Here is a 25,838-nt window from a genome sequence, read left to right on the forward strand (position 1 = left end):
AAAAAAATAATAAAGTGACTAAATTCTAGAAATAGACAATATTAGAAGAGAGGGACATCATGCTTGGAAGGGTGGAGGGACAAAGAAAGAGAGGGAGACCATGGATGAGATGGTACAGTGATTGGGGTAATAATGGCGGTAGGTGTGTTGGAGACAGTAAAAGTGGCCCAGGATAGAGCAGGTTTCAGGGTTGTTGTACACAGGGTCACCAGGAGTCACAAGCTAAGCAATGGCACATAACAACAACAATGCTGTTTCTGTCAGAAAGAGCACTTTCCATGGTGGTTGAAATTCTGAGAACTCTGACATTAACTGCCCTCTGCTTGTCCCCCCCTTTCTAAGAGGTGCCCCCTCAACAACCCACTGAAGCTGCAGTGCTCCCACCCGAGTTCACACCCTCTCTGCAACAGATGCACTGTACTGCTGGAACCTGGAGGTCAGAAGCGTGTCACGGAGTGAAAAAGGAAGAATCCTGAGGATGGACGGTGGGAGAGGCGTGATCGGGGAGAGGCACATGTTTAGGAGAGCACCATACCTGTCACCAGCTTGTCACAAAAACCAGACGCTGGCTACCACCCCAGGAAGGTGCCAGAGAACGAACCCACACTCTGCTGATTCCTGGGCAGAGTGATCACAAAGGGGCTTGGGCTTTGGCCTCACAAAGGAATGAGGTCCGATGCTGGCTCTGCGCAGGCCTGGCTGCCCAGGATGGGCGAGTGCTTCACTGCCTGGCACACCCAGTTTCCTCACCTGTCAAGTGGAGGCAGCATCCCCCACCTTGTGACTGTGGTAGGAACTCAACTGGTCACTTAATATTATTAAAGGCCTGGGACAAAACAGCAGGCGGGCTAAGCTATTAACTCAGAATTTTCAAAAGGAGGCTGGGTCACACATTTTGGTGTGAAATATTCTATGACAAACGATAGGAAAGAACTGCAGGGCGTTTCAACTATATAACTGTATTACTAAGCAAATATACATATAAACACTACAGGTAAGATACTATTTTTAACACAGACCAAATAACAACAATGAAAGTAATTTCTATAAAAGTTGGAGAAAACCCATCTTCAGATAAAAAGGTGAGCAGCAGATTGTTAAAACGTATTTGCTGCAAGTATGTGAGGCTGAGTTGTCCTTCACTTGATGGCACCAACAAGAGATGATAAAAATAAACCCAAAAGGTAAATATGCAAAGGATATTAACAAATAATTCATAGTTACAACTATTTAACAAACAGAAAAAGCATAGGGCTTCAGCAAAGCAACAAGTGGACACCAGTGTCGCCTTGTCAAATTGGTAAACACTAAAAGTCATACAATTCTCAGTATTTTAAAAGAAAAATCTCAAGATGCTGATAGCAATTTGCTGTATATCAATATATCGACCAAAAGTCATTAAAGTCGGACATTCAAATTAATCCAAGAAAATAATGAATGTGGAAAAACACACTTTCAGAGGAGATAAATAATGAGCACGGCATTGAAACACAAAAGGAAAAGAATTGTCCAGAAGAAATATATGATGAGGTATTATTTGCATGACAACAGTCCAGAATAAGAGGATGAGACCAAAGCAGACTTGGGGGGTGGGGGGGAGGAAACTGTGCAACAATGAAAGAATCTTTTAAAGAGAAAAGCAAATTGGGGAGGGGGGAGGAAAATGTGCAACAATGAATGACTGGAAATCCTAGACTACTGTAAACTTTTCTTAAAATATCCATTAAAAAACCCCAACACATTCCTTCTTTAAAAACATTATTCTTAATACTGAGGTGAAAAAGGACAGAAACTCAATGTTCAAAACTAAGGAAGTGATCTAGTAAACAAGGAAGCAGCAATCTGGTATCGGCAACATGGAACCTTCTTAGGAGAATGTTAAAACAAGTGATAAACAAAACTGGTTATGGACTCTGTTACTGTGTAAAAGTAAGAGAAGGCACAAGAAAATGCATTAAAGGTAAAAAGGTGGTTGGGAGGATTATGCAACTGTACTCGACTTCAGGGTCAGAGTGAGATGGTTGTAAAAGCTGGTTCCAGCCCCTCAAGTTGGGTCACCAAAGGCAAGATGTTGTTACTGATTGCCTTTGAATTGAGCATGACTCATAGCAACTCTATGAACAAAAGGCCTGAAGCCCCTCTGTAACTATGGACATTTATTAAAGTTCATGAGTTTCCAAAGGCATGTTGTTTAGGAAGTGAATGCCACTCCTGCTTCCAAAGCTGTCGTAGAATGTTACTGGTTGAGTCGCCTGCGATGCATAGTGACCCTGTGTACAACAGCTCTGAATCCTTCCTGTCCTGAGCCAGTCTCACTAACTCCAGCACGCCAACCTCCATTGCCCCAGTTACTGTATCAATCCATCTCATTCTGTGTCTTCCTCTCCTGTGCTGTCTGACCTCCCTTCCAAGTATGATGTCCTTCTCCAAGGACTGATCTCTCCTGGCCACGTGCCCAAAGTAAGTGAGGGGGAGCTTCAAAGTCCTAGCCTCCAAGGACAGACTTGCTTTCAACCTTTCCAATACAAACCTATTTGTTCTCTTGGCAGTCCATGGTATATGTTCAAGACTCTTCTCCAGCACCACAACTCAAAGGCATCTATTCTTTTTCTGTCATCCTTAGTCACTGTCCAGCTCTCTGAAGCATACCAAGTAATTGAGAAAACCACAGCCTGGATTATAAATCTTAAATTCTTCAATATTAATTACCTAGGTCCCTGAAAAAGCAATCTAAGTTACAACTCAACAAAATTGCCCGCATTGCACGACAGGGCACCATAACAGGCTCTAGATAAATGGTCCTTCTTCTTTGGCAGAACGGTTAAATTCTCTTTACTGTGAACAGTTCATATACAGAAATTATTTAATCATGTAACTGTCTTGTAGGAAATTTCCTGACTCCTCTTCTTTCTTCTTCCTTTAACATCAGCATTGTATTCTCCACTTGACATTTTCAAAAATGAATCAAGTGCAAAACACCATTTCTGTACATTTCAATATTGTTTTCATCTATTTTATAAATCACGAGACAATTAAACAAAAGTGGCTTTGAGAGACTGAATTTGCACATTTAACACAGAAACTACAGGGCTCTCCAGGCCACATCCGTCCCTTCCTGTGACACGCCTTCATTTCTCCGATATTCTGTACTATCTGACACACACAGAGCCACCTGATGGCTTCTGAGAATACACGGCGGGATCACAGGGAAGAGTGATGGTCTTCCAGGCTTACGGTGGGTGATTTACAAGAGTTTGGGACAATAATTTTCATTCACATTATGAATTCCCTTCATTAACCAAAAAAACTAGACAGCCAAGTTCCCTGAGATAGTATTGTGTGAACTCACAGCCCCCGTCACCCCATTACCGCACTATTCTCCAAAGGATTAATGCTGAAAATATGTGTGGATAGAAAAAGTAACTTTTTTGTCATTTACATCCTTTCAAAACTCACTAGTTTAGGAGATAAAGCTGCCATGTCTTTTGACAAACAGTGGCTTAGAAGTAACCAAGTCTCAGCTGACCCTGACATTGCATTTGACCTTTCCCAGCCTAGACCTCCATGGCACCACTGTGAAGAAACCAGGTGTTTCTGAGAGGCTGACTTCTCTGCTCAGTACAATGTGGTCCACACTCCCAGCTAAGAAGACATTCTTGCTTTAAGTACACTGTACACTGGCAGGTGGACAGCAGCTCCGTTCAAGACGGCGGCCACGTGAATGACTTCTGGGCTTGTGAGTTGTCTAAGACACGTGGTGAGAAAACGGAAAAGGATGGGTTATGTTTTGGAACTTGGAGCCAACTCTCAGGGTCTAACGGAGGTCTGTCCCGTGGGAAAAAAGACAGGCAGTCTCCTTAGGTGTGATTTACAGCCTCTGAAAACATGCTGGAGGGTCAGCTATGAGTTGGTTTTGACTCAATGGTGCTTAACAACAACTAGAGGTCTAACTTGTAAAGTTTTTGCACGTCAGAAGTCAGAAAAAGAAGGGGTGGGGGGTGGCAAGGAACTTAAGAAGGTTACAGTTGGATGTAAAGAAAACAGTTGTTGGGGGAGGGGAAGGGAGGAAAATGTGCAGCAATGAAAGAACGAAAATGCAACTTTTCTGTAAACTTTCTTTAAAATCACAATTAAAATAAAAAAAATTAAACAACATCAACAAAAAGAAGTCAATGGCTGAGACCTGAACCCACAGGGAAGGTGCATGCCTGTCATACCAGTTTGTCTCTCTGTCGCTCCCCGTGGATGAGAAAGCCGCTTCGTCCACTGCCTTCGGGGTGCATGACTTTACAGACCCCCACTCGACTGATCCCGCCGCCTTCCTGTGGGAACCATCCCCCGCTGGAGTCATCTCTGGTCATAACCACAGCCTTGACACGCACGATATAGCTGTCACTGGAATGACAAGAGGGAGAGAGGGTCAGCGCAGGACAGCAGTGTGGTCACTGTGCAGGTCCCTGTCGAAGGGGCCAGCCATCACTCAGGGCAGGGCAGCCGTGTGGTCCTTGTGCAGGGTCCCCTGGAAGGGGCCAGCCATCACCCAGGGCAGGACAGCAGTGTGGTCTCTGTGCAGGGTCCCCTGGAAGGGGCCAGCCATCACCAACCCTTTCTCCCGGGTTCCGCAGGACAAAGTCTGTGCCTGGTCGTGCCCCAAACAGGTACCCACCCAACTCCTGAAATACAAACTCCCAACTTAAAATTCAAAACCAAGAACCTGTATATTAAAAAAACAAACACACACCAAAACCAAACAAACAATAATGAATATAAACTCTGTGAATCTTTGAAGGAGACATATTTTATGCTGGGATCCAAGTCTGCAGGTGTGTTCTTCAATTTCTAAATGCAAGTACTACTAATAAAACACATTTGCTGATATTTGGCATCTAGTTTAGGAAAGACAAACCTATTAAGAGGGTATTACGACTTCAAAGCCTTCATTTACCATCCATGATCAAGGCTTAACATCTTATTAAGCTAGTAATCTTCTGATTTAGCATAGTATGATAATCCACTTGCAAATCACAAAAAAACTGATGTGATTGTTTATATAGGTTAGAAAAGCATTTCAATTCAAATACCCTTTGCCTTCTGTTTGTGAATTTTCCCTCCCAGTCTAAATTTTGCAATAAGTTCTTCCCCACATTTGCCAAATCTCCTGCCTTCTCCAGAGGCCAACTCAAGCCTTTTCCAATGCTCATCACATTTCAGGAACTTTATTTGGATTTTCAGCAAGGCCATTAAATTCTCACTTGCTGTTTCCTTTCTCTGCTTTCAATTCATTTATTGAAACTTGTATTCATGTCTTCTCGACACAAAGAACTGTGTTAGATGCTAGGGACACACAGACACAGACCCCCTTGGTTGCTGAGGCTTCTAGAGCTGACCTAACACCAGTGCTCAAGGCTGGGCCACCACCACCACCACAGGCTCCTCAATCACCACAGAGGCCAAAGCCACCCAGACTATCGCAGTCTACCCCATGGGGCAGCTTCCTCTTGCATGAAGAAGACACAGTGGTAGACACTCCCTCTCCCCCTCCAGCTTCCCTGCAGTGCACACATTCAACCATTGCACCACTTCCCTTCTCACAGGGAGCTCTGGTGGCCTAGTGGTCAGAAGCTGTGCTGCAATCCCAAAGGCACAAAGTTCAAATCCTCCAGCTGCTCCGTGGAAGAAGGATGGGCAACCCCCTCCTGTGTGATTTAGTGCCCCTGCAAACCCACCGGAGGGTCAGCTATGGACTGTTTCCAACTGGTTGGTACACAACAACACCACCACTTCTGGGTCACTTCCTCGTTCCCTGACAAGGTTAGAGACCTCCACTGTTATTCCTGTTTACACGTTCCATAACTTTATTAGTCACATAAAGGACCCCTCCAATTCCTTGACCTGTCTCTTCATGTACCCTCTACTCAATGACTATCTCACACTCTAACCACACTTACCAGGAGCCCACCCTTTAACCTTCCAGTTAAGCATTAAACAGCAATGATGTCATTTTAAGGACTAAGGTGTATCTACCCGAACTCTAAACTCACTGCCATTAAGTGGGAACTGACTCACAGCGGACTCTCTACCAGGTTTCTGACGTTGTGAGCTGAACGGGAGGCCACACTCTACCTTTCTCCCGCAGAGCTGCTGGAGGACTGGAACCTTCGGAGAAGCCGACCTTTAGGTCAGCAGTGCAAGTCCCTCCAGAACAGGCCTCCAGTGCACACAGTCCACACAGACTGGGCCTAACACACAGCCCATCACCCCCAAATGCAGGTGAAGGCCAGGCAACAACAGAAGAACAGGAGCACAGAAGTACAGAGGCATCCACACTGCAGTGCTGGCACGGAATACCATTGCCTGCTTCTTTATTTCCATGCTTGTCCTGCGGTCCAGAATACAAAATGGTAATTCGGACTGGATCTCTCTACTCAAACAGACGCTCTGTTAGCTCCCTCCATGACTGAGTAAGTCCAGAGCTGGCAAGGCTACAATTCTCACTCATTCTGCTTCACCCTCTGGGCTCCTCGACAGCCTTCCAAATTAAGTACCTTCCTACCCCAGGGCCTTTGCACTTGCTACATACATATCTACTCAAAACGTCATGCCTGATTTTCCAAAATAGGTCTTGGGTTCATTCTCTTATTTCATTCAGGTCTCACGCAAGGTCACTTCATCAGAGATGTCACTGTGCACTTTATATAAAGCAGGACGTTCCACCTTCCTTAAACCTTACACCTGCCTTATTCTGTATGTTACTAATCAGTACCTGCCTCACCATGTATGCATGTGCCTGCTCTCCCCACTTAAAAATAATAGTGCCTTAGGAGGGGGTTTTATTCACTTTATTACTAGGGCCTATGAGGGTGTCTTTTGTGTATTTGGTTGGGGAAGGAGTAAGTGGGTTAAATATACAATGTAGAGAGGTTTACAATGTGATTTGTAGCTAACAGAATCCCTTCGTAAACAGAAACTATCTAACAGTCATTTGTTTTATGAATTACAACAGCTGGACTGGGCTAAGGGTACAGACCTCTTTGTTCACTGACCTGGAAATCCCAGGCTGCCCAGGTAAGTGGTTTCTATCACTAATCTGTTCATCTCAGGGTTCACCATGCCTGCTCTTTCCGGTCCTAGCGGCTGACTGAAACCATTTTAGAACATTTGGTCGGATATGTGGCAGGCATTTGGGCGGAAATGCCTGGCTTTCTTTTTTCCCGTTGCTCCGTGTGTGTTACTGAGTCGATCCTGCCCCACAGGGCTCCCGAGGTTTGAACCAGTGACTTTTTGGTCAGCAGTCAGGTGCATAACCATTACGACACAAGGACTCCTACACCCCACTTGTTCCAGAGAAGAACGTTCAACTTTAGAATTCCGTGTGACACTCAGCTTCCCCAGGTTCCCCCCAAGTGTTCCTCCCACCAGAAGTCAATCAGATGAAGAACGGAAACCTTACACATCTCTGGCTAACACGTATTTCCACATGTGTGTTCATGTGTACGGACCACCCTGTTTTCCCTTTCTTTGAGAGGATTAACTAAATAGGGACTGGGGAAGGTCTGCACTAGTTATCAAAGTGTCGTAGACTTATTTCCAGAGAACTTACTGATTGAACTAAAAAAAAAAAGAATCCTACAGCCCGACCTTTAGACTGCAAGGGCTGCGCTCACGCTGGCCGTGGCTTGTGGCCTGCACCCTTCACCTTCGCCTTGATTCCTCTAATGCCCCTTTGTGAGGTGCACGCCTGTCAGTGGTGGTAGATGCTGCTGGTGTGTGGCTGTGTTGGTGGGGAGAGGAATTCCCTCCCTCTCCTTTGGCAACAACTGAAGCCGGCCCAGCATTAAGCCAGGCATCTGGCTATTTAAATCAAGGCAGGGGGATAAAGCATTGCACTAAAAGCTGAGAAGGATGTCTGGCTAATCCAGCTGTCCGGCTGAGTGCCAAGTGCTTCTTATCTGTGGTTGTATTTACACTGCTCAGGCACTTAACCCCACCCAGAGCAGAAATGACAATGAACTCCAGTACCAAAGAGGTGGAGAGGAAGAAACCCCCTTCCCCACCGGTCCCCGCCTTCTGGAAAGAGTTAAACAACATCTGGGTAACACAGCTGTGGGTCTGCTCGGGGAGGGGGTGCAGAAAGAAGAGCCAGGGCACATTAGGTTTTTAATCTGCACATGAAAAATGCTGCTGTGTTTCAGGACCTTTCTAAAACATGTTCCAACTGTCACAAAGAATGACAATTTAAAAAAAAATACTCCTGAAGGCGGTCACGGCTGCATCAGTGTTAACGGATAAAAAAAACAAAACAAAACCCCACACAACAAAAACCTAACCCTCCAAAAAAGCTCAACCCCGTGACGATGCTGACTTACAGGGACACTGAGGAAAAGGAGGCGTGTGCTGGTGGCACGGTGGATTACGCAGTGAGCTGCCAACTGAAGCGTGGATAGCCAGACTCCACCAGGCACGCTGAGAGAGAGACGTGGCCGCTGGCTTCCGGATTTACAGCCCTGCGGGCAGGGTTACCTGTGAGTCGGCCAGCATGGAGTTCTGCCGGCTTGGTGGTGGGGAGCTTTGCTGTTCCCGGGTGACTGACTGCCTCTGAAACCCCACTGGGGGTCAGATCCAGCTGCTTTGGTTCAGACCTGACGGTACATGACAGCACACGGCTGCTGGCCGGTGGAACGGACTCTGTTCTGGCGGGTACAGGCACAGCGGGCACGAGTGCGGGTCACCAGAAGCCGGTGAAGTGCCTGAGCATTGGAGTGTGAGCAAAACGGCCCCAAAGAGTCGACATCACACTAATAGGGCTTGACTCCCCTCACCCAAGTGATAGTGTATTTACACGAGGCCAAACATAGCTTCTAAGAGATGCACTGAGGAGACGGCATTTAAATAGGATTTAAGGAAAAGGTTCCCAACATGAGGGCTTCTTTGGGAAAACCTGTTCTGTAAGTCATTTGACACTTGAAAGACACTGGGGTATCCTTCAGAAAGGGGCTGACTGCCACGCAGCCCAAGAAGAGCCAGCACCCCCCAATCTTTCCTGAGGTGACTACCCCCTCTTCCTCCTTCACTAGAGCTGGTGGATTCCAACACCGACTCTGGTTAGCAGGCAGCACTCTGAACGCACAACACACTGGCTTGGAAGAATCATCTAGAAGCTAGATGCTTATCAGAGGCTGTGGTCCCAAGAGGACTCCCACAGACTTTAGGTCTCTCCAGCTCCCAGGTAGGCCCTGTGTGAGCCAGTCTACAGGAGTGAACAGGGAAACCCATCCCCGGGGCTGGCTCCGGCCCTGCGTCCCACCCAGGACTTGTCTTGGAGCCAGGCAGGTGAGAAGCACCTGCATCCAAGCAGCCCCTTCCCAAGCTTCACTTTCCTCATCTGTAGAATGATGAGAGGCTCAACTTTACGGGGTTGTCCTGAGACTTAAAAGCAAGAATAGAGGTCAAGGGCCGGATACAGAGACATTTGAGAAACTGTGGCTATCATTATATTTGAACACAAAGGTCCTTTAAGGACCAGCCAGCCTGTCTGTGAACGGATCCGCAGAATGCCTTTTTCTTCGGGCCCTGCCAAGAGAAGAAAACCCCAGACGGACCTCCAGCAATTATCAATACAAGTCAGAGAAGAGAAAAAAAAAATACAAGTCAGAGGTTTGGGTGTTTTTTTGTTTGTTTTTCCTCTTTTCTCAAAACCAGGTCAGATTTCTACATTTCAGGCACACCTGGAGAGGAAGCAGTCTCATGCACCTCCTGGTGGGAGGTCCCTGGCCCCCCGCGTCCAGTCAAACCTTGCCCACCCCATTCACCCTTACGGAGTGCCCTCCTCCCTCCTTTATCCTAACCTTAAGGCCTCTGTCCACTGTTCCCCACTCCGTCAGACCTTGAGGAGGATTAGCCACCAGCCAGGACCTCCAGATCCCCCTTCTGCGAGACACACAGCATCCAGACAGTGGCCAAGGCAAATGTAACAGGACCAGGTAGAGTGACCGACCCTCCTTTGTTTGGTCTGTAGACACAGAAAGGGCTCCTTGACTTCATCAGATTCCTCTTAAAATGGAAACAAAACTACAGAAGCCCCTCAGTGCCCTGCGGTAGTCTGGACTCCCAGCAGCCCTCCCTGAGGTGGTAAATCATCAAGGGAAGGGCAGCCCCTGCTTTCCGTGCAGGGTGCACAGGGCTCTGAACTGCCGACTCTCAGCTAGCAGCTCAACACGTAACCCGCTTTGCCAGACAAAACGCATGTACGTATGAAACACGTATGGAAATATATACATCTTTTTTAAAAAATAATCAACAGAATTCAACAGAATGAAGTGTGCTGAGACACAAAGATGCTGGTCATGTTCCAGCTGTCAGGCCAAAACCTACACGTATTGGGACGGGCAGCCAGAGAATTCATTCTGACCGGCAGTGACCCCGGGAGAAGGTCGGTGCTCTCAAGTGTTCAGCGGCTCGTTACTCAGACGTAGACTGCTAGACCTTTGTTCCAAAGAGCTTTTAGGTGGACTTTCTAATCTTTCAGTACGCGCACTGTCTAGGTACGCTAACCATTTGGGGCTCCATCTGAACTAATTAAAACAATCTTAATTTCGAGCTCATGGCCCTCAGAGCATCATGCACCACACCAGTGATTTACCAAGAGAAGAAACCAGATTCTCCAGTTTTACCTTTTTGCTCTTCAAAAGAGAGGGTGTGTGTGTGTGTGTGTGTGTGTTTATTTTTTTTCTGGTGAAAATATATACAACTTAAAATGGAACAATTCCATGACAATAGTTATATCACACTATATAACTATCACCATTCTCACCATCTCTGTTCACACTGTTTCACTAGCATTGACTGTAGGATTACAATGACGCCTTAAAAATTCTCATTCACTTCAGAATTAGTACAGTTATACAGATCTATTCTTCAGGAGGGCAACACTGAAACAAACTATAGAGTTAAAACGTTGTTCTGAGGGGAGCTCTGGTGGCCTAGTGGCAAGGAGCTGCAACTACAATCCCAGAGGCGTATGGTTCGAATCCACCAGATGCTCTGCCAGGGAAGGAGGGACAATCTCTTCCTGTACCAGTCAGATCTGATTTGACGGTACACTCACACAAAAATAATAAAGTGAAACAAAACAAACAAACAAACAAAAACGTTGTTCTGTCTAAAGACAAACTCCACCCCCATGGGTTAGTTTTAGTTTAAGACTTAAAAGTTGTTTCTAGGCAATAGATTCAGAGGTTCCTCCAGAACTCAGCAAATACGGTAAACCTTTTTTCCCCCCAAAAAAGAATCTGAATCTATGTTCCAGTTTGCTCCTTTGACCAAGATCCGTCTACTGGGTCCTTGATCCTAACGCTCAGCAATGTTACTGGGGCGCCATCCATTTTTTTCTGGTTTGGTGGTGAAAGGAGCAGCAACTGAAGTCACAATCACTTCATTCTCTGATTCCTGCATCACCTTCTTCCTCTGTTACTCCAGGCAAACAGAGACCAGCTGTTATCTCCTGTGGCAGCCTGCAAGCTTCCAAAATTCAGATACCACAGCAAATCCTGCCCCATGCAGAGTACTGCCCCACACGTCATCACAATACTGCTCTTACTAGTAATTGTACCTTTTCTTCCAAGTGGCAAGTAAATATTGGTAAAAGGAATAAGTGTTTTATTACCAGGACCAAATTAGGCAGATATTTTTAATTCTATTTAAGGAGCATCCAAGGGTGGAACACTGATTTATAACGTGGAACCCAAAATGGGTCTGGGAATGTGGCCCTTGTTTGTCCAGGGATCCCCTCACAAGGAGCAAGCTCCAGAAGGCGTGTGGACAGCCTCCCTGCCTTCGCCCTTTGTGGGCCTCAGGTGCTCGCCTTAGTCCTATAGCACAACCATCAAAGTTCTTCTGTGCTGAACAGCATGCCCAGAACCTGTCTGTCCTGTGTCATCCACACAACCTCTTGCTGCCCAATCCGCCTCACAAAGGGTCTTCCTCTCTCTTACTGACCCCCGTACTTGCCAAGCATGGTATCCTTCACCTAGAACTGGTCCTTGCAAAGTCTGTGAGGCCTCTGGAACCCCGTGTCCAACCTCTACCCTCACCCCGGACGGGCTGACTCGGGCACACCCAACCTCATCCTTGCATGCCGCCACTCAGTCCAGCATCTTTGATGCTGCTCAGCTCCCATGAAGTAAATAAATAAACGTCCTCACATACTGCTCCCAGCACCGATAATAAAAGGGTTGGGGCCATTCTCTCCCTTATGAAAGATCCTGCCAGCTCCTATATTTGAAAAATAATGATTATTACATTGGATAATTTGTAAGAACTAATCCTAGCAATGCCAAGTTTTTAAGAGGCCTCCAGTTTGGGTGTGTTTAAAAAAAAATCCTAATGTTAAAAATTTCTCTTGAAGAACTCCTCTTTACAGGCTAGCAAATTTGTAATCCAAAATATGTATTACTGCACGGTTGCACAATTTGGTGGGTGGGGGCGGTAAAGGAAATGAGAAAGATTCAGCAGGGACCTGGGGGAAAAAAAGGGTAATGATAGGCAAGGTCCAATGGTGATAAATTTTATAAAATATAATGCAGGAGAATGATTATATGAAACACAATGTGAATGGAGAATAGTGTGACACACAATGTATAAGCAAGCTAATCTAAGGTAAAAAATGTAAAAATAATAAAATATAGATTTAGTAAGCTACTGGTTTGTAAAATATTTCCCTCTGAATTGCAATGCACTGTAAATAGACATGTTTTCCGATCTCTTCCAAGAGACTGTCCACTTTCAGGGACAAGACCACGTGGCAGCCCATTCTCCACCTTGCCTTGAAGCCCTGAGGGAAACCCCAGTTCTGGATGCTGGGCTGGGTGCTGTTCAGGACCTAAGGAACTCTACCTCTTCCTACCACTAAGTCTCCTAATCCCTAACTGCCAAGACAGCGAAACAAAGACACAAAAGGAACAAAGGTCAAGGCTGGAAGTCAGGCACCTAGGCTTCAGAGAGGTTTGCAAAGATCTCAGAGGAAATAGCAGCAGCCAATTGGGGATCGTGTGACAAACACTTTGGCAGCCTGAGAAGACAGACAGACAGACGGTTTAGTGAGCTAGGAAACCACATGGGTGCGTAAGTCAGAGCTTCTACGAGCAACCCGACTCCCCACCTAACTCCTGGCCCCCAGTGGGAGCCCCATTCTCGGGGCAAATCTTCCTGAACCACAGAGGATGGTGGTGCTCGCATCCTCCTGTCTGGGCATGCTGGAAATTCCCTCACAAAGGCCCAGTTTTCTGTTTTCCTTTTGAATGAAGTTTACAAAGTTGTATCAGATTCATTCCAATCTGCTCTGCTTAAAATGCTACTTTTTCAACGTAACCTCAAAGCTTTTATCTCCTATCATTTCAATAAGCATAAATCCTTCATGGGGGGGAAAAGTGTGTGTGATTCAGTTGAATTCTGTTGAGCTCACATTCATTTTTTTCCCTTTTGTTAAAAAAACAGAATCTGATGACCCTATTTAGTATATTGTGTTCAAGACTGAGCCAGAGTTATTAAAAAATCAAACAAAAACCACCACCTTTTCTTATCAGTACTTCAGTTCTAAATCCACGAGACTATACTGATCCCTTCTAACTGGGGCACTACAGGGTCCACAAACCCAGCTTACTGGGCGAGTGCAAACCCACACATGAGGTGTCCACTCCTGTAGATTATCAGCTTCAGCAACCGGAAAGGGAATGTGTCCAGGGCTGACTTAGTAAACGGTGCTTTGGCAACTCTCCCAGTGTCGATCCCAGAGGAAGCACCTCCTTCGGCCAGGTAAGGAAAATGTGGGCGCAGATGAGTCTGGGGAGACCAAACAGGCTGGCCTTGTTATTTATGAAAATCAACAAAGAAAGGAACAAAAAATATCCCTCCCCTTTGATATGAACACTATTTGCTCTAAGCTCTCCTGATACCAGAAATGATAATGTTCCCATGCTGGGGAGCTGGAGAACCAACGACGTCTGGGCCCCTAAACTCCCAGTGGCGATACCCAGTCAACACTGTCTTCAGTTGCTGCCTTGTGGATGGTGACCCCGTGTACACGAGAGCAAAAGGCGACCTGACCCTGTGACACCATCATGACCACCACGGCTCCAGCCCACTGCTCTGAGGGACATCCCAGCTGGGGACTCGTCACTGGCACAGACTGGTCCATACTCTGCTGTGATCAACTAGGCGTTCCCGGCTCATTTTCAGGAGTAGATTACCAGCCATTCCTCACGCTCTGGAAGCACAGCTGAAATCTGCTGGTGTTTGAAACACTGGTGACGTCGCTTTCACAACTACAGCAACACACTAGCGGCTGAACACAACAATGTGACAAAAGGGTGACCGGTCCACGGCTCGGACCTCTGGATCTTTAACAAACAACTTCCTGCAGAGAGGATCACAAAGCAGCAGCTCACGGGGCACCTGACATTCCTAACACTCACTACCTTCCAGCAACAACCAAAATCTGTACTTTTCAAAGTAAACGTAATGCAATTTCAGACATTTCTTTTTTAAAATCCTTTTCACATAAGAAAGTTCTTAAATGTTTGGGAAGATGATAAGGTTTTTTAAAAGCCCACAATGAAATGATTCTATGCACAGTCCTAGTGAGGATCATGATGGTATGAGGTAGGTGGCTGGGTAAAGAAGGTCCCACCTCCCAAGGCAAACCTTTTACCCCAGAGTAGGCTTCCAACCATGCCTGCTCTGACAGCCTGGTGGTAAGAAGCCACACGCTGCCAACTAAAAGGCAAGTGGTTCAAATCCACAATGGCTCAGCGGGAGAAAAGATGGACAACCTCTTCCTGCGCAATTCACTTGTCTTGGAAAACTTGTTGGAGGGTCTGTTCTGACTCGATGGGACACCACCCAACAGTGCAACTGTGCTCCCTGATTTTACCCCTAACATCTAGGGATAGTATCCGCTGGGATAAGCAGCTGGTGACACACTGAATACCTAGGAGGGTACAGCTAAGAGTTGCTAGGTGCCATCTTTGACACACCGTGACCCGAGGTACGGTGGCCCAGCACCCACACCTGGTGCTTCCATCACCAGCCTCTGCTGTGCTGGAATCCGCAGGGTCACGTCATCTTCATGGAGGATCCTGCTTTCTTCACTCATCCTCCACTTGAAGAATGTCCTCACGGAACAGCCCGACTGAGAACAGAGCCAACAACATGTGTAAGACAAACTCTCACCAACTTCTAACCACTAACCTTCTCACCAACCACTTTAAAGAGCATTCTAGCTGTCCTTCCAAGACGGATCTGCTCTTTCTTCTGGAAGCACATGGTATGTTCAATATTTCTTGTCAATGGTTTTGTCAAAGGCAACAGTTCTTCAGTCTTCCTTCTTTTCTGTCTAGTTTTTACACGCAAACGAAGTGAGTGAAAGTACCACAGCTTGGGTTAAGGGCACCTTCGTCTTCAAAGTTTTCCTTTCACAGCAACCCTAATTAGCGCAGTATACAGTTTCCGTAAATATCAACATAGGTATTTTACAATTCACTCAAGTGCCTTATGAAATCATTTAAGATTTTATCCCAAAAGTTCATTACTCATTCAAGGTATCTATTGGAGGTTAAAAAATAAAATAAAATAATCCCCCTTACCTAGCTCTGAAATGAGCGAATTACTTTTTCCAAATGTCATTTATTTTATTTACGTAAAAACACAATGAATCTACACCTTAGGGTGGAGGGTCCTTCCTAAGGGGCTGGAGTCCCAGGCTGATCATGCAGCGTGAAGTGGGGTGAGGCAGCCCTGGTGGGGGTGTCAAAGTCTGAGTCCAGAGACGATTTTGATTTTCCTTTTATTGTGGGCTTTCCTGCTTGATGAAGCCTGAAGTTCAGTGGAGTTCATAATTAATCACGATCAAAGGATTAGCAACCACCCCTGAGGAATCCTTTCTTCTTTTCTACCTTTTACTCCAAAAGCAATTATTTTCTTTGACTTTCCCTGTTTCACACACCCTTCCAAAAATGGTATTTATGACCCACCTTTAAACCCCAAAGGCCGGCTAATGGAAATGTGAGATTACTAAAGAAAATTAACTCTCACCACATTAAAGCGTGCATGTAACAGGAAAACTGGCACTTCAAAACACATACCCGAAGGAGTTGTTTCAAAGTTAATATCCTCCAGTTTAGGTCTTTAACTTGTAGCCCTTGAACTTCTGTGTCTGTCTGTCTCAGAATAATTTTTTTTTTCTTTCTCATTAAATTGGGGGTGGGGGGAAGAGAGAAAAGAGTGGTGGGCGAAGCGTATCCTGAAATGCTGAGGGAGAGCTCATGGGTATCTGCCACTTACTGGTGGTGGTTTGCTTTTGGCATGTTAACTCAGTAATTCTAGAAATTATGTTAATAGTCATGGATGTGCACAGGATTCGGTGACGTGTAAATAGCTGAAACGTCCTATAGAGACTGAAATAAATGATGGTTGAGCCATGTAAGAGAATAATAAGCCAATAAAAAGAACATAACAGGACTATGTAATGGCCTGGAAAGACGTTTACCATGTGTTAAGTGAAAAAAGTGAGTAATAAAGCAGTACCTGTGACTTATATTAAAAAATTGCAAGTAGTCTTGAATGGAGAGTGAATAAGTATATATCTAATAAAACAATATTTTGGTTAAGCTGCCACTGCGTTGGCTGTGATTCATGTAGAAAAGAACGAAATGTTGTCCCGTCCACTGTTTGTCACAAGATTGGCATGTTTGAGCCCAGTGTTCGATTTATAATCAATCCAACCCATCTCATTGAGGATTTCCATTGTTTTCACGGATTACGTGAAGTCACCGTCCTTCCTGGCTGCTAAGGAGCTTTCTGGTTGTATTATCTCAAACTCTCTCAGCCATCGAGTCAGAACTGACTCACCACTGACCCTCCAGTGAGCTTCCAGAGGCGGTAAAGTCACACGAGAGGAGATGAGTGTTAGAGCAAAACGCAACCTGCAGGCTGGGGTGGGGAGGAAAGTCACCGCTGACTCTACAATGCGCGCTCACTACACAATTCCGTCGACAACGTTTCTAACGACAGAACACTCAAAAGATAAGTCAGGGAGGAAAACTTGTGGTCTTAGAGCCAAAACTGAGATCCACACCAAACCCAGGAGATACTGATGACAGTACTTCTCATGTGACTCGAAGACGTTTCTCATTTTCCACACGCAAACCATGGTTAAAGGTCTAGAAATTACCCAACCAGGTAACACCAAATTCTAAAACCACAAAATCCTTTCAAACAAATGGAGGTGATAGTTTGGCCGACAGGGAGGAGGAAAAGCCAGCCTGTCTTACTAGCAGCAGTCTGACAGGAAAAAAAGCTCCATACAGACAACTCTATCGACCATGGATGCCCTTTGAGGCAGCAATAATTAGCAATTCACTTAGCCCTCTCTTTCCTAGGATTTGGCCTTATCTCTCATGAGAGTCGGTAGAAAGCTAACTTCTCTCTGTTTCTCTCACTTTATCATTTTCCCAGTACAGGCAGGACCGGAGATGGTTCGACTTGGGGCTCTGATGATGATGATGACTGAAAAGCCACACGTGTAAGTGCTGCTCTTCTCAAGGTAGATGGAACTGTCCATTTCAGACCTTCTGTTCACACATGAAAACTAAAATTCAGACTGGAGAAGGGATTCTTCAAGGTCACTGACATTAGTTTTTTAGACCTTTAAGAACCAAACTACACACTCGACTTCTTCCCTGCCCCAACCTTGGACACAAACACACATACAGGAATCTCACCTGTTTACTAAAATGCTCCAAAATACCTTTTTAAAGCAACTGTGTGTTGCGTGTTATCAAATATGCCATTCTTAATGAGGAAAAAAGTACTCTGAACTTAAGATGTTAACAATCCTGCATCTATGTTGTTGTTATGTGCCGTCAAGTTGCCTGCGACTCATAGTGACCCTATGTACAGCAGCTCTGAACCCTGCTCTATCTTGTGTCAAACTTACTGTCTCTGACACACTGACCCCCATTACCTCAGTCACTGAGTCAATTCACCTCATTGAGGGTTTTCCTCTCCCCATCCCCTCAAGACCCTCTCATGATGTCCCTCTCCAAGGAGTGGGTCACTCCTTGCAATATGTCCAAAGTATGTCAGATGAAGCTTCAGAATCCTCGCCTCCAAGGAGCAGCCTGGTCTCATCCTCTCTAGGATGAACCTAATTTGTTCTCCTAACAGTGTATTCAATACCAGCACCACAGCTCAAAGGCATCAATTCTCCTTCTATCATCCCTAGTCACTGTCCCACTTTCTGATGCATAGCACGTAACTGTGAAGACCATGGCCTGCATTAGGTACACCGTAGTCTCTAGACTGACTTTAAAAAAAACCAAAAAACAAAAAAAACCACACACAAAAAAACCCCAGGTTTTTATTTTAGTAAATACACGTGGAGATCTAGTAGTGTACTAGGAGCGCTGGGGGTGTGGCACACAGGGAGCCATGCTAACCCAATGGCCTCACCTCAACGGTGGGCCAAACCAACCAGACTGATGACAGACAGTCTGTCCAGCCAGATGCAGGTGCGCAACACTGACACTAGGCTGTTGTAAAACCACTGCTGGAGATGACCAAAGGAGAGACTGAAAACCCAGTGTTTAAATGATGGGTTAAGAGGAGCAACCCAGGACATCCCATCCACTCATCCACCTTTCTGAAGAAGAAGGGTGAGCTCCTCTCAAACCATTCACAGCCTTGGAAATCCAACAGAAGGTCAGTTATGAGTTGGTTCCAATCTGATGGCAAATGAGCTTGAGCTGAGCCATTTAGTGCATTACGAGTTGGGCCACTGATCAAAAGGTTGATGGTTCAAATGCATCCACTGCTCCTCAGAAGAAAGAGAAAACCCAGACAGTCTCCTCTTTCAAAGCTTTCTAGCTTTGGAAAACTTGATGCAGGAAGACCATGAGTACTCCACAGTAATGGGTGGGTGTTTTGACATATACATAACAAAAAGTGGAAATGTATACAATTCCGTGTGAGATTAATATATTCACTGTGTTAACAATCATCACACCATTATTCATGTGCAGAAAGTTTCCATCAGCTCAAACTGAGAACTGCCACTTAGTTAACATTCCATTCCTTTCTCCTCCTCACTCCTCAAGCACTGATAAACGTTCATCTCTATGCACTTGTCTATTCTACAGCTGGTGGCCTAGTGGTAAGGAGTCATGCTGCCAACCCAGAGGCACGTGGTTCAAGTCCACCAGCTACTCTTCAGGAGAAAGACAGGCAATCTCTTCCTGTGTGATTTACACAAAACCCCGCTGGGGTCAGCCAGGAGGTTCCAGCTTGACAGCACATCACAATAGACCTTTAATATAAGTGGAATACGTGGGGATTTTTTTGTTTATCTGACTTATTCCACTCAATAAATTTTCAAGATTTGTCCATGTCATAACATATAGAAGCACATAATTTTTCCTTTATGGATGAACAGCCACTGTACAAATAGAAAACATTTTTTTTTAATCCATTCATCTGCTGATGGGACACTTGGGCTATTTCTACCTTTTGGTTATTGCAAAGAATGCTGCCATGAGCCAAGTGTGCGAGTCCTTGGGGCATGGATCTATGGAACACTAAGCACAGCCTTCGACTGCTAATTAAACGGTGAGTAGGCTGGACCCAGTTATACTCCGTGGGAGAAAGGCAGGCTGTCTGCTTCCATGAAGATCTGCTGTGAAGTGAGCTCAGACTCAGCTCGAGCCTGTGAACAACACAGCAAAGCCCTGTGTGGTCCTGCACCGTCCCGCCATCTCGGATGTTTAACCCCCATGTCACTAAGTCCACCCAACTTATTGAGGGGCTTCCTCTCCTTCACTGACCCCTAGTTTTTCCAGGCATGATGTCCTTTTCCAGGGAAGGGCTCCAATGACAATATGCCAAAAATCTTTTAGAGCCTTGGAAACTCTATAGGGTAGTTTCTACCCTGCCCCACAGGGCGCTTGTTTGCCTTCGTGTCAGAACCGACCCATGTCTCACCCTCCAATGGGTTTTCAGAGACAGGTAATCAATCACAGGGGAGGAGACTGCCCATCCTTCTCCCACAGAGCAGCTGGTGGATTCTAACCACATGCCTTCTGGGGATTAACATGCAGCTTCTTCCCACCAGGCCTCTTACAGGGTCACTAGAGGTCTGAATTTATTTGAATAACAATGGATTTCATTTTGGTTAAGAGTAAAGTCTGCAAAAGGGGAGAGTTTGTGTATGAAGGAAAAGTCAACGATTTTCAATGAAAAGAGAAGATGAGGCAGAAAACTTAAGATTTGAAAAACAAAGCAGTTCTGTGTGGTTCTAGCTCTCCTGGGGGTCAGTGTACCTAGAGAGTCATTCATTGATTTTTAAAGGCTCTGTGTGTGGTCAAGGTTGCCATTTCCAAGTGAGGTGCTCTGGGGGATGTGGGAGAAGCCATTCCCACGGTGCTGGTGTACCTGACTGGTGAGCAACCAAATGTCAATGGGACCAACAGGGAGAAACAACAAACGCCATGGCTGGTGGGGCGGGGCTGGCGGGTCCTGGAAGAGCTTCCCAGACCAGAGGCCGGCCTTTCTCAAAATCTCTGTCAGTCCGGACACTTAACCTCCACCACGGGCCTGCCTCTCTCTCCTGCCTGCATTTTCTTTCCTATACATAATGAGCAATGTGGTTCAATCACCTTTGAAGGGGGACTCTTTCTCCTTGAAACAGGAGACTGATGAGAAAGAAGCCCTTAAATACGCAAACTTGAAATGACTTAAGTTTAAAAGGTCAATATCAATGGCATCGTTTAGAAGTCCCAAGTCAGTCTCACAGAGCCCTTTTCCTTTTGGGGTCCCTAAGACTAGAAGCTAGCATATCTGCAGTTTCCTTCTGCATAATCCCCTTAACACGGACAGGCTTCCACGATATGCCAGAAAGAACAGAGCTGTAGAGAGAATGTGTAACCCAAGTGGCCGCCAAGCTTGACCAGAGAAGATTAAAATACCCTTTTCCTTTCTTCCTGCTTCTGTAAGAGAATATTCTGGGCTGAGGTATTGGATTTTAACATCCAGGAAACACAGAGCTATGTCTACATCCTGAAGTCGACCAGCTTGAGAAAGAAGAAGAAACCCATTTATTAGAGACCCGTGATCTTCTCAGCTAGCTGGGATCCCCAAGGGCAGAGCTGCTGAGGCCTGCACTGCTGGCGATTGCCAGCACATGCCTGCAGTCGTGAACCCAGCCAGGCTTTCAGCAGTGAATTCCACCCAGTCCGAGTGCACCAGCTGCTCCCTGGAAGAAGGATGGGCAATCTCCTCCCGTGCAAATTTACTGCCTCTGAAAACCTGCTGGAGGGTCAGCACTGGGTCAGTTCTGACTCGACAGCATGAAAAACCACCACCACAATCAAAAACCACTCCAGGCACAACCAAGGGGCCACAGTCAACCTCTCCCACTACAGTGCTTTACTGGCAACGAAGGGGCAGGACATCTGGCCAGCCGGCAAAACCCAGGTGTAAGACACTGGCATGAGGCTGTCACGAAACCGTCACCGCAGATGGCCCAAAGAATGTAAAAACCCAGGGTTTAAACGCTGGGTGAGGAAGAGCAACTCACATCTCATTTTATCCAGCCCTGGGCTTCGGATACATCCCAGAATCAAGCCCTCTTTATTCTGGCCCTCTAACAAAGTCCTTGAAAGCACTGAGAAAGCAGGGTCCTTCCTGACAATGACTAAGTCCCCACGAATTCTCAACACCTGAGAATAACTGAGGTATAAGGAACAAAGGCGTGGCCAGCAGGTGATATGAGCGGATGGCCCCTTTTCTTGTGTGTTTGCATCTAAGAGAATTGACTCTAACAATTAATGAAGCCAAATTCACTCTAACAATCATGAGAGTCAAAAGACAATCTGAGAAATATAGAGGCACGTCTGAAATATGTATAAGCAAGGCAAACTCCAACTTAGAGACTTGAGGATTTGGCTGAGAAACATTTTGGCAGTCTGTGAGAAGTACACCTTGCCACTATTAAAACTTTTATAAAGAATTCTGATTCCAAATGCAAAGCACCTACTGTCCAAAGTAGGTAAGTAACTCACAACCACCCTTTAAGAAATATTCTGCACTATGAGAAACACAATCAATTTGCCAAACTTTCTCAAGATGGCTGGACCGAAGCATGATCTTTCAAATAGAAATGACACATTTCTTAAAGCTTTAGTCACTGAGGGATCAGGGAGATTATGTATGTGAAAAACACAACCATTTCTCTGGTACTGATTCTACCAAGAGGAAAATGGTTTGTTCTCTATTGTCAACTCTTAGTTATTTAGCCAATGATCCTAACTGAATATACATACAGCATGTTCAAAACAGCTATAGAATCTCCATGCATCTTTTTAAATGACTGTTATTATTATGCACCACGGACACTTTTGGTAGCCCCACAGAACTGCCTCTTAGGATTTACAGGCTGGAATCTATTTAATGGTCAGATCTTGTCTCCCTCAGAGTTGTGGGAGGGCTTGAACAGCCAATCTTTTGATTTGTATTCAAGTGCTTTAACCACTGTGTAATCAGGGCTCCTTCTTACGGCTGAGAAATGCAATGAGTTGCCGTCAAATCGGAATGGACCCAGCCGTGGCCGACCCTCCGGCAAGTTTTCGGAAGCTGTAAACTGACATGGGAGGAGGGCAAGTACCCATCTTTCATGATTCGTTTCCTTTTTATATGTTCCATTTTGTCCTCAGAACTGGTGGGAGATTACTGACGACCTTCAGCACGCAGATGGAAACCGTCTGCCTGCTTGAAGCAGAGGCTGTGAGGTGGTGGTTACAGATGAAGATCAAAGACTGGCTCTCGGAGTGGATTACTCAACATGAAGAAAGTGAAAACTCTCACAAATGAACAGGCTACATCATGACAAATGGGGGGAAAGACTGAAGTTGTCACGGATTTAATTTTATTTGAATCCACAGTCAACACACATGGAAGTCAAGAAACCTAACAAATGTATCACAATGGCCAAATCTGTTGAAAAGCCCTCTTTCAGATGTTAAAAACCAGACATGTCATTGGGAGGACTCAGAGGCCCCAGACGAAAGCCATCATTTTTTCAACTGCCTCGTGTGCATATGAAGGCTCGTTAATGAGCAAGGAAGAACAATCATGCTTGAATGGGGCGCTGGCAGCAAAGAGGACTGGGTCCCCCATGGACCGCCAGAAGAGCAACAGGAGCGTCCTGAAGACTAACAGCTACAAGTCTCCTCAGAAGCCAGGATGCCCAGACTGTATCCCACGTGCTCTGGCCTTATCAGGAAGAGATGCCTCTCCTGCTTGATAAAGTAGACGACCAGCAAAAACTACAAAGGCCCTTGACAAGACGGCTTAGCAAGAACAGACCCAGAGATGACAACAGCTCGTGAGGAGGCTGCAGGATGGAGGACACAGGATCACCAGGAGTCAAAAAACCACGGCACCTAACCACCACCACCACCACCACCTTCCCTTTCAAAGATTCCTAAAAACCAAACAAAGCTCTTCTTCACCTGCACAGGGACACTGGCAAGTATAAAACATATTACTCAAAGGGGGACTGCTTTCTTTTCCTCTGGAACGGTTTCTGCCAGATCCTGCACGCTGCAGTTCTTCGGGGATGTGCCCAGAACACATGCCCACCCACGGGCACTCACTCTGCCTTCGCCCTTCCCAAGCAGCCCTTTGTGACACATGCTGTCGGCCCTCCACCCGATGAGGTTCGAGACGCCTGGGCCAGCAGGGCCCCAGAGGCCAGGGCCGGAGCAGGTCACCCATCTTCTCCACCCGATGGGCACCAGGGCCATCTGCGGGAGGAAAAGCAAACCAGAGCTGCGCCCAGGCCGGACATCTCCAGCCTGGAGATGTGTGACACACATGGTGTTAGCAGTGACAACCAGAGGCCACCTCTTGGCTGAATCCCGGAAAGGCAGAGGACCGTGCGGCAGTTCCCTGCAGGTGGTAGAGGCAGCGGAGGCCCTGCTTCTCCAGCTGCTCTCAGAACGTGCCACAAGGAAGGTGCCACCGCCAGCCAGGCTCTGAGCACCTGCATTTTCTTCTGTGGTCATTTGTCATGAAATGGTGATGAAGGCTCCACCCAAGAACAGATATGGCTCCCAGAGCTGCCCTGGACACACCCCAAGAGAATCTGGGCACAGATGCCAAGGCGAACCTGCCGCCAGTACACTCGGACCTGGAAGAAGGCTCAGGACTGGTAAAGCCCACTGGGGAAGGCAAAAGGAGTGGTCATTCACCCCACAGAAGTGGGACTTCATGCCCTAAAAAAGCTCTGCTGTGCTGCACAAGAAAGTGGCTCTTTTCAGACAATGAGCCAAGATTTAGCTCCAAGTGTTATTACTCCCACCCACCATGAAGACAGAGCGACCAGAAGCCCCAAACGTGGGGAGGACAGCTCAGGAGCAACGGACAGTAGGCAGCACACAGCTCAAGCTGGGCCCCGAGATCCAGAAGCCCCCATCTCTCCTCGTACGAGAACAGACTGCAGACTTACACAGGCCTCACTAACTAGAAGCCTTTGAAAATGTTGCCAGACAATCTGTGGAGGTTTTAAATAAACCTGCTTTAATGAAATGATTGCTTAATTGATAATAACCATGAATCATTGCAGCCCTGGTGGCATGGCGGTTAAGCTCTTGGTTGGGAACGAAAATGTCAGCAGTTAGAAACCACCATAAAGATGTGGCAATGGGCTTCTTTCCACAAAAAGCTGTGCAGCCTTAGAAACTTTACGGGGCTTTGTCCTCGAAGGCTGCTACAAGACAGGACAGACTGGACAGCACTGGGCTGGGGTTATGGGTTTGAAGAGTCACTGGGAATGTTATTTTACCAGATGCTAAAAGGGGAGAGGCCACAACACCAAGAAAGATTAGGGGAAACTGGCCTTAATGGTCACTATTCTCTCTTTGTCACCACCCCTCCCCAAAGAGAGAGAGGAGGAAATTCTTCCTCCAAGGTCATGTCACTCTTCCTGGCTGAGAAACCACTAAAAAGTTACTTCTACACACAGCAATTAGTGGCCCTGGATTACAGACTCCAGTAAATCCATGAATCAAAGAAAATCCAGAAAGGGCTATGTCACCAGTGACTGTGCGTGCTCTCTGGAGAGGGAATTAAAAGTGACAGGGCTGAGGGCTAATCTCAAGCACTTTTTAATTTAACATGACCCAGCACATTGCTCTGAACCTAGGCAACGCCTCACTCAATATTTATTGATTGCTTCCGGGTTGAGTGATAAGGGACCTTTGGTATTAACTGTGCTTCTGTAGTTGGTTGTGGTTTTTTTTCCCTTAAAAGGGGAAAGGAGGAATCTAAGAAGCATGTGGTCCCAAAGTTCTTAACAGAGAGGCCTCTGGGGATGGGCGGCCCCAACCCAGGAGTGATTATCACTCAATGATCAATACACCTGGAGTGTGTAATGAAACCAGCACGAAAGGAATCTATACAACCTGGAGTAATTGAGATAGGATGAGTCTGTCTCAATTACAGAAATCACAGGAAAATGAGGCATTCTCACTGAATATACCAATAAATCAAGATTTTTTAAAGTGGGGCAGTTTAGTTACACTTGTCCATAATCCTTTCCTATACGTCTCAAGGGGGGAAAATTATATAATTGAGCCAAATATTCCAGAGAAATTCTAGTTCTTTTGCTTTTGTGATACAACAAGACGAATTCACATTCTTTTTTTTAAAATATTTTTATTGGCTTTCTTAAATAACATCTTTACGTTATGGTTCATTCATATACATTGTGTTTTATACAATCTTTCATGGAC

General features: G+C 45.9%; 1 protein-coding gene across 1 annotated transcript in view; it reads right to left on the bottom strand.

The window, feature by feature from the left end:
• The window catches only part of SPRED2 (sprouty-related, EVH1 domain containing 2), a 157,030-nt gene that overhangs the window by 38,014 nt on the left and 93,178 nt on the right, over nt 1-25,838 (bottom strand). Inside the window, exons 4-7 of the mRNA XM_006881035.1 lie at nt 24,199-24,266; nt 23,700-23,849; nt 8,650-8,747; nt 4,218-4,395 (exon numbers count right to left, since the gene is read on the bottom strand). Coding sequence (XP_006881097.1) covers nt 4,218-4,395; nt 8,650-8,747; nt 23,700-23,849; nt 24,199-24,266 — 494 coding nt within the window. The remainder of the gene's footprint in view (nt 1-4,217; nt 4,396-8,649; nt 8,748-23,699; nt 23,850-24,198; nt 24,267-25,838) is intronic.

Source organism: Elephantulus edwardii, unplaced genomic scaffold, assembly GCF_000299155.1.
Source record: "Elephantulus edwardii isolate Elephantulus edwardi_28Jun2011 unplaced genomic scaffold, EleEdw1.0 scaffold00011, whole genome shotgun sequence".
Classification (NCBI taxonomy): Eukaryota; Metazoa; Chordata; class Mammalia; order Macroscelidea; family Macroscelididae; genus Elephantulus; species Elephantulus edwardii.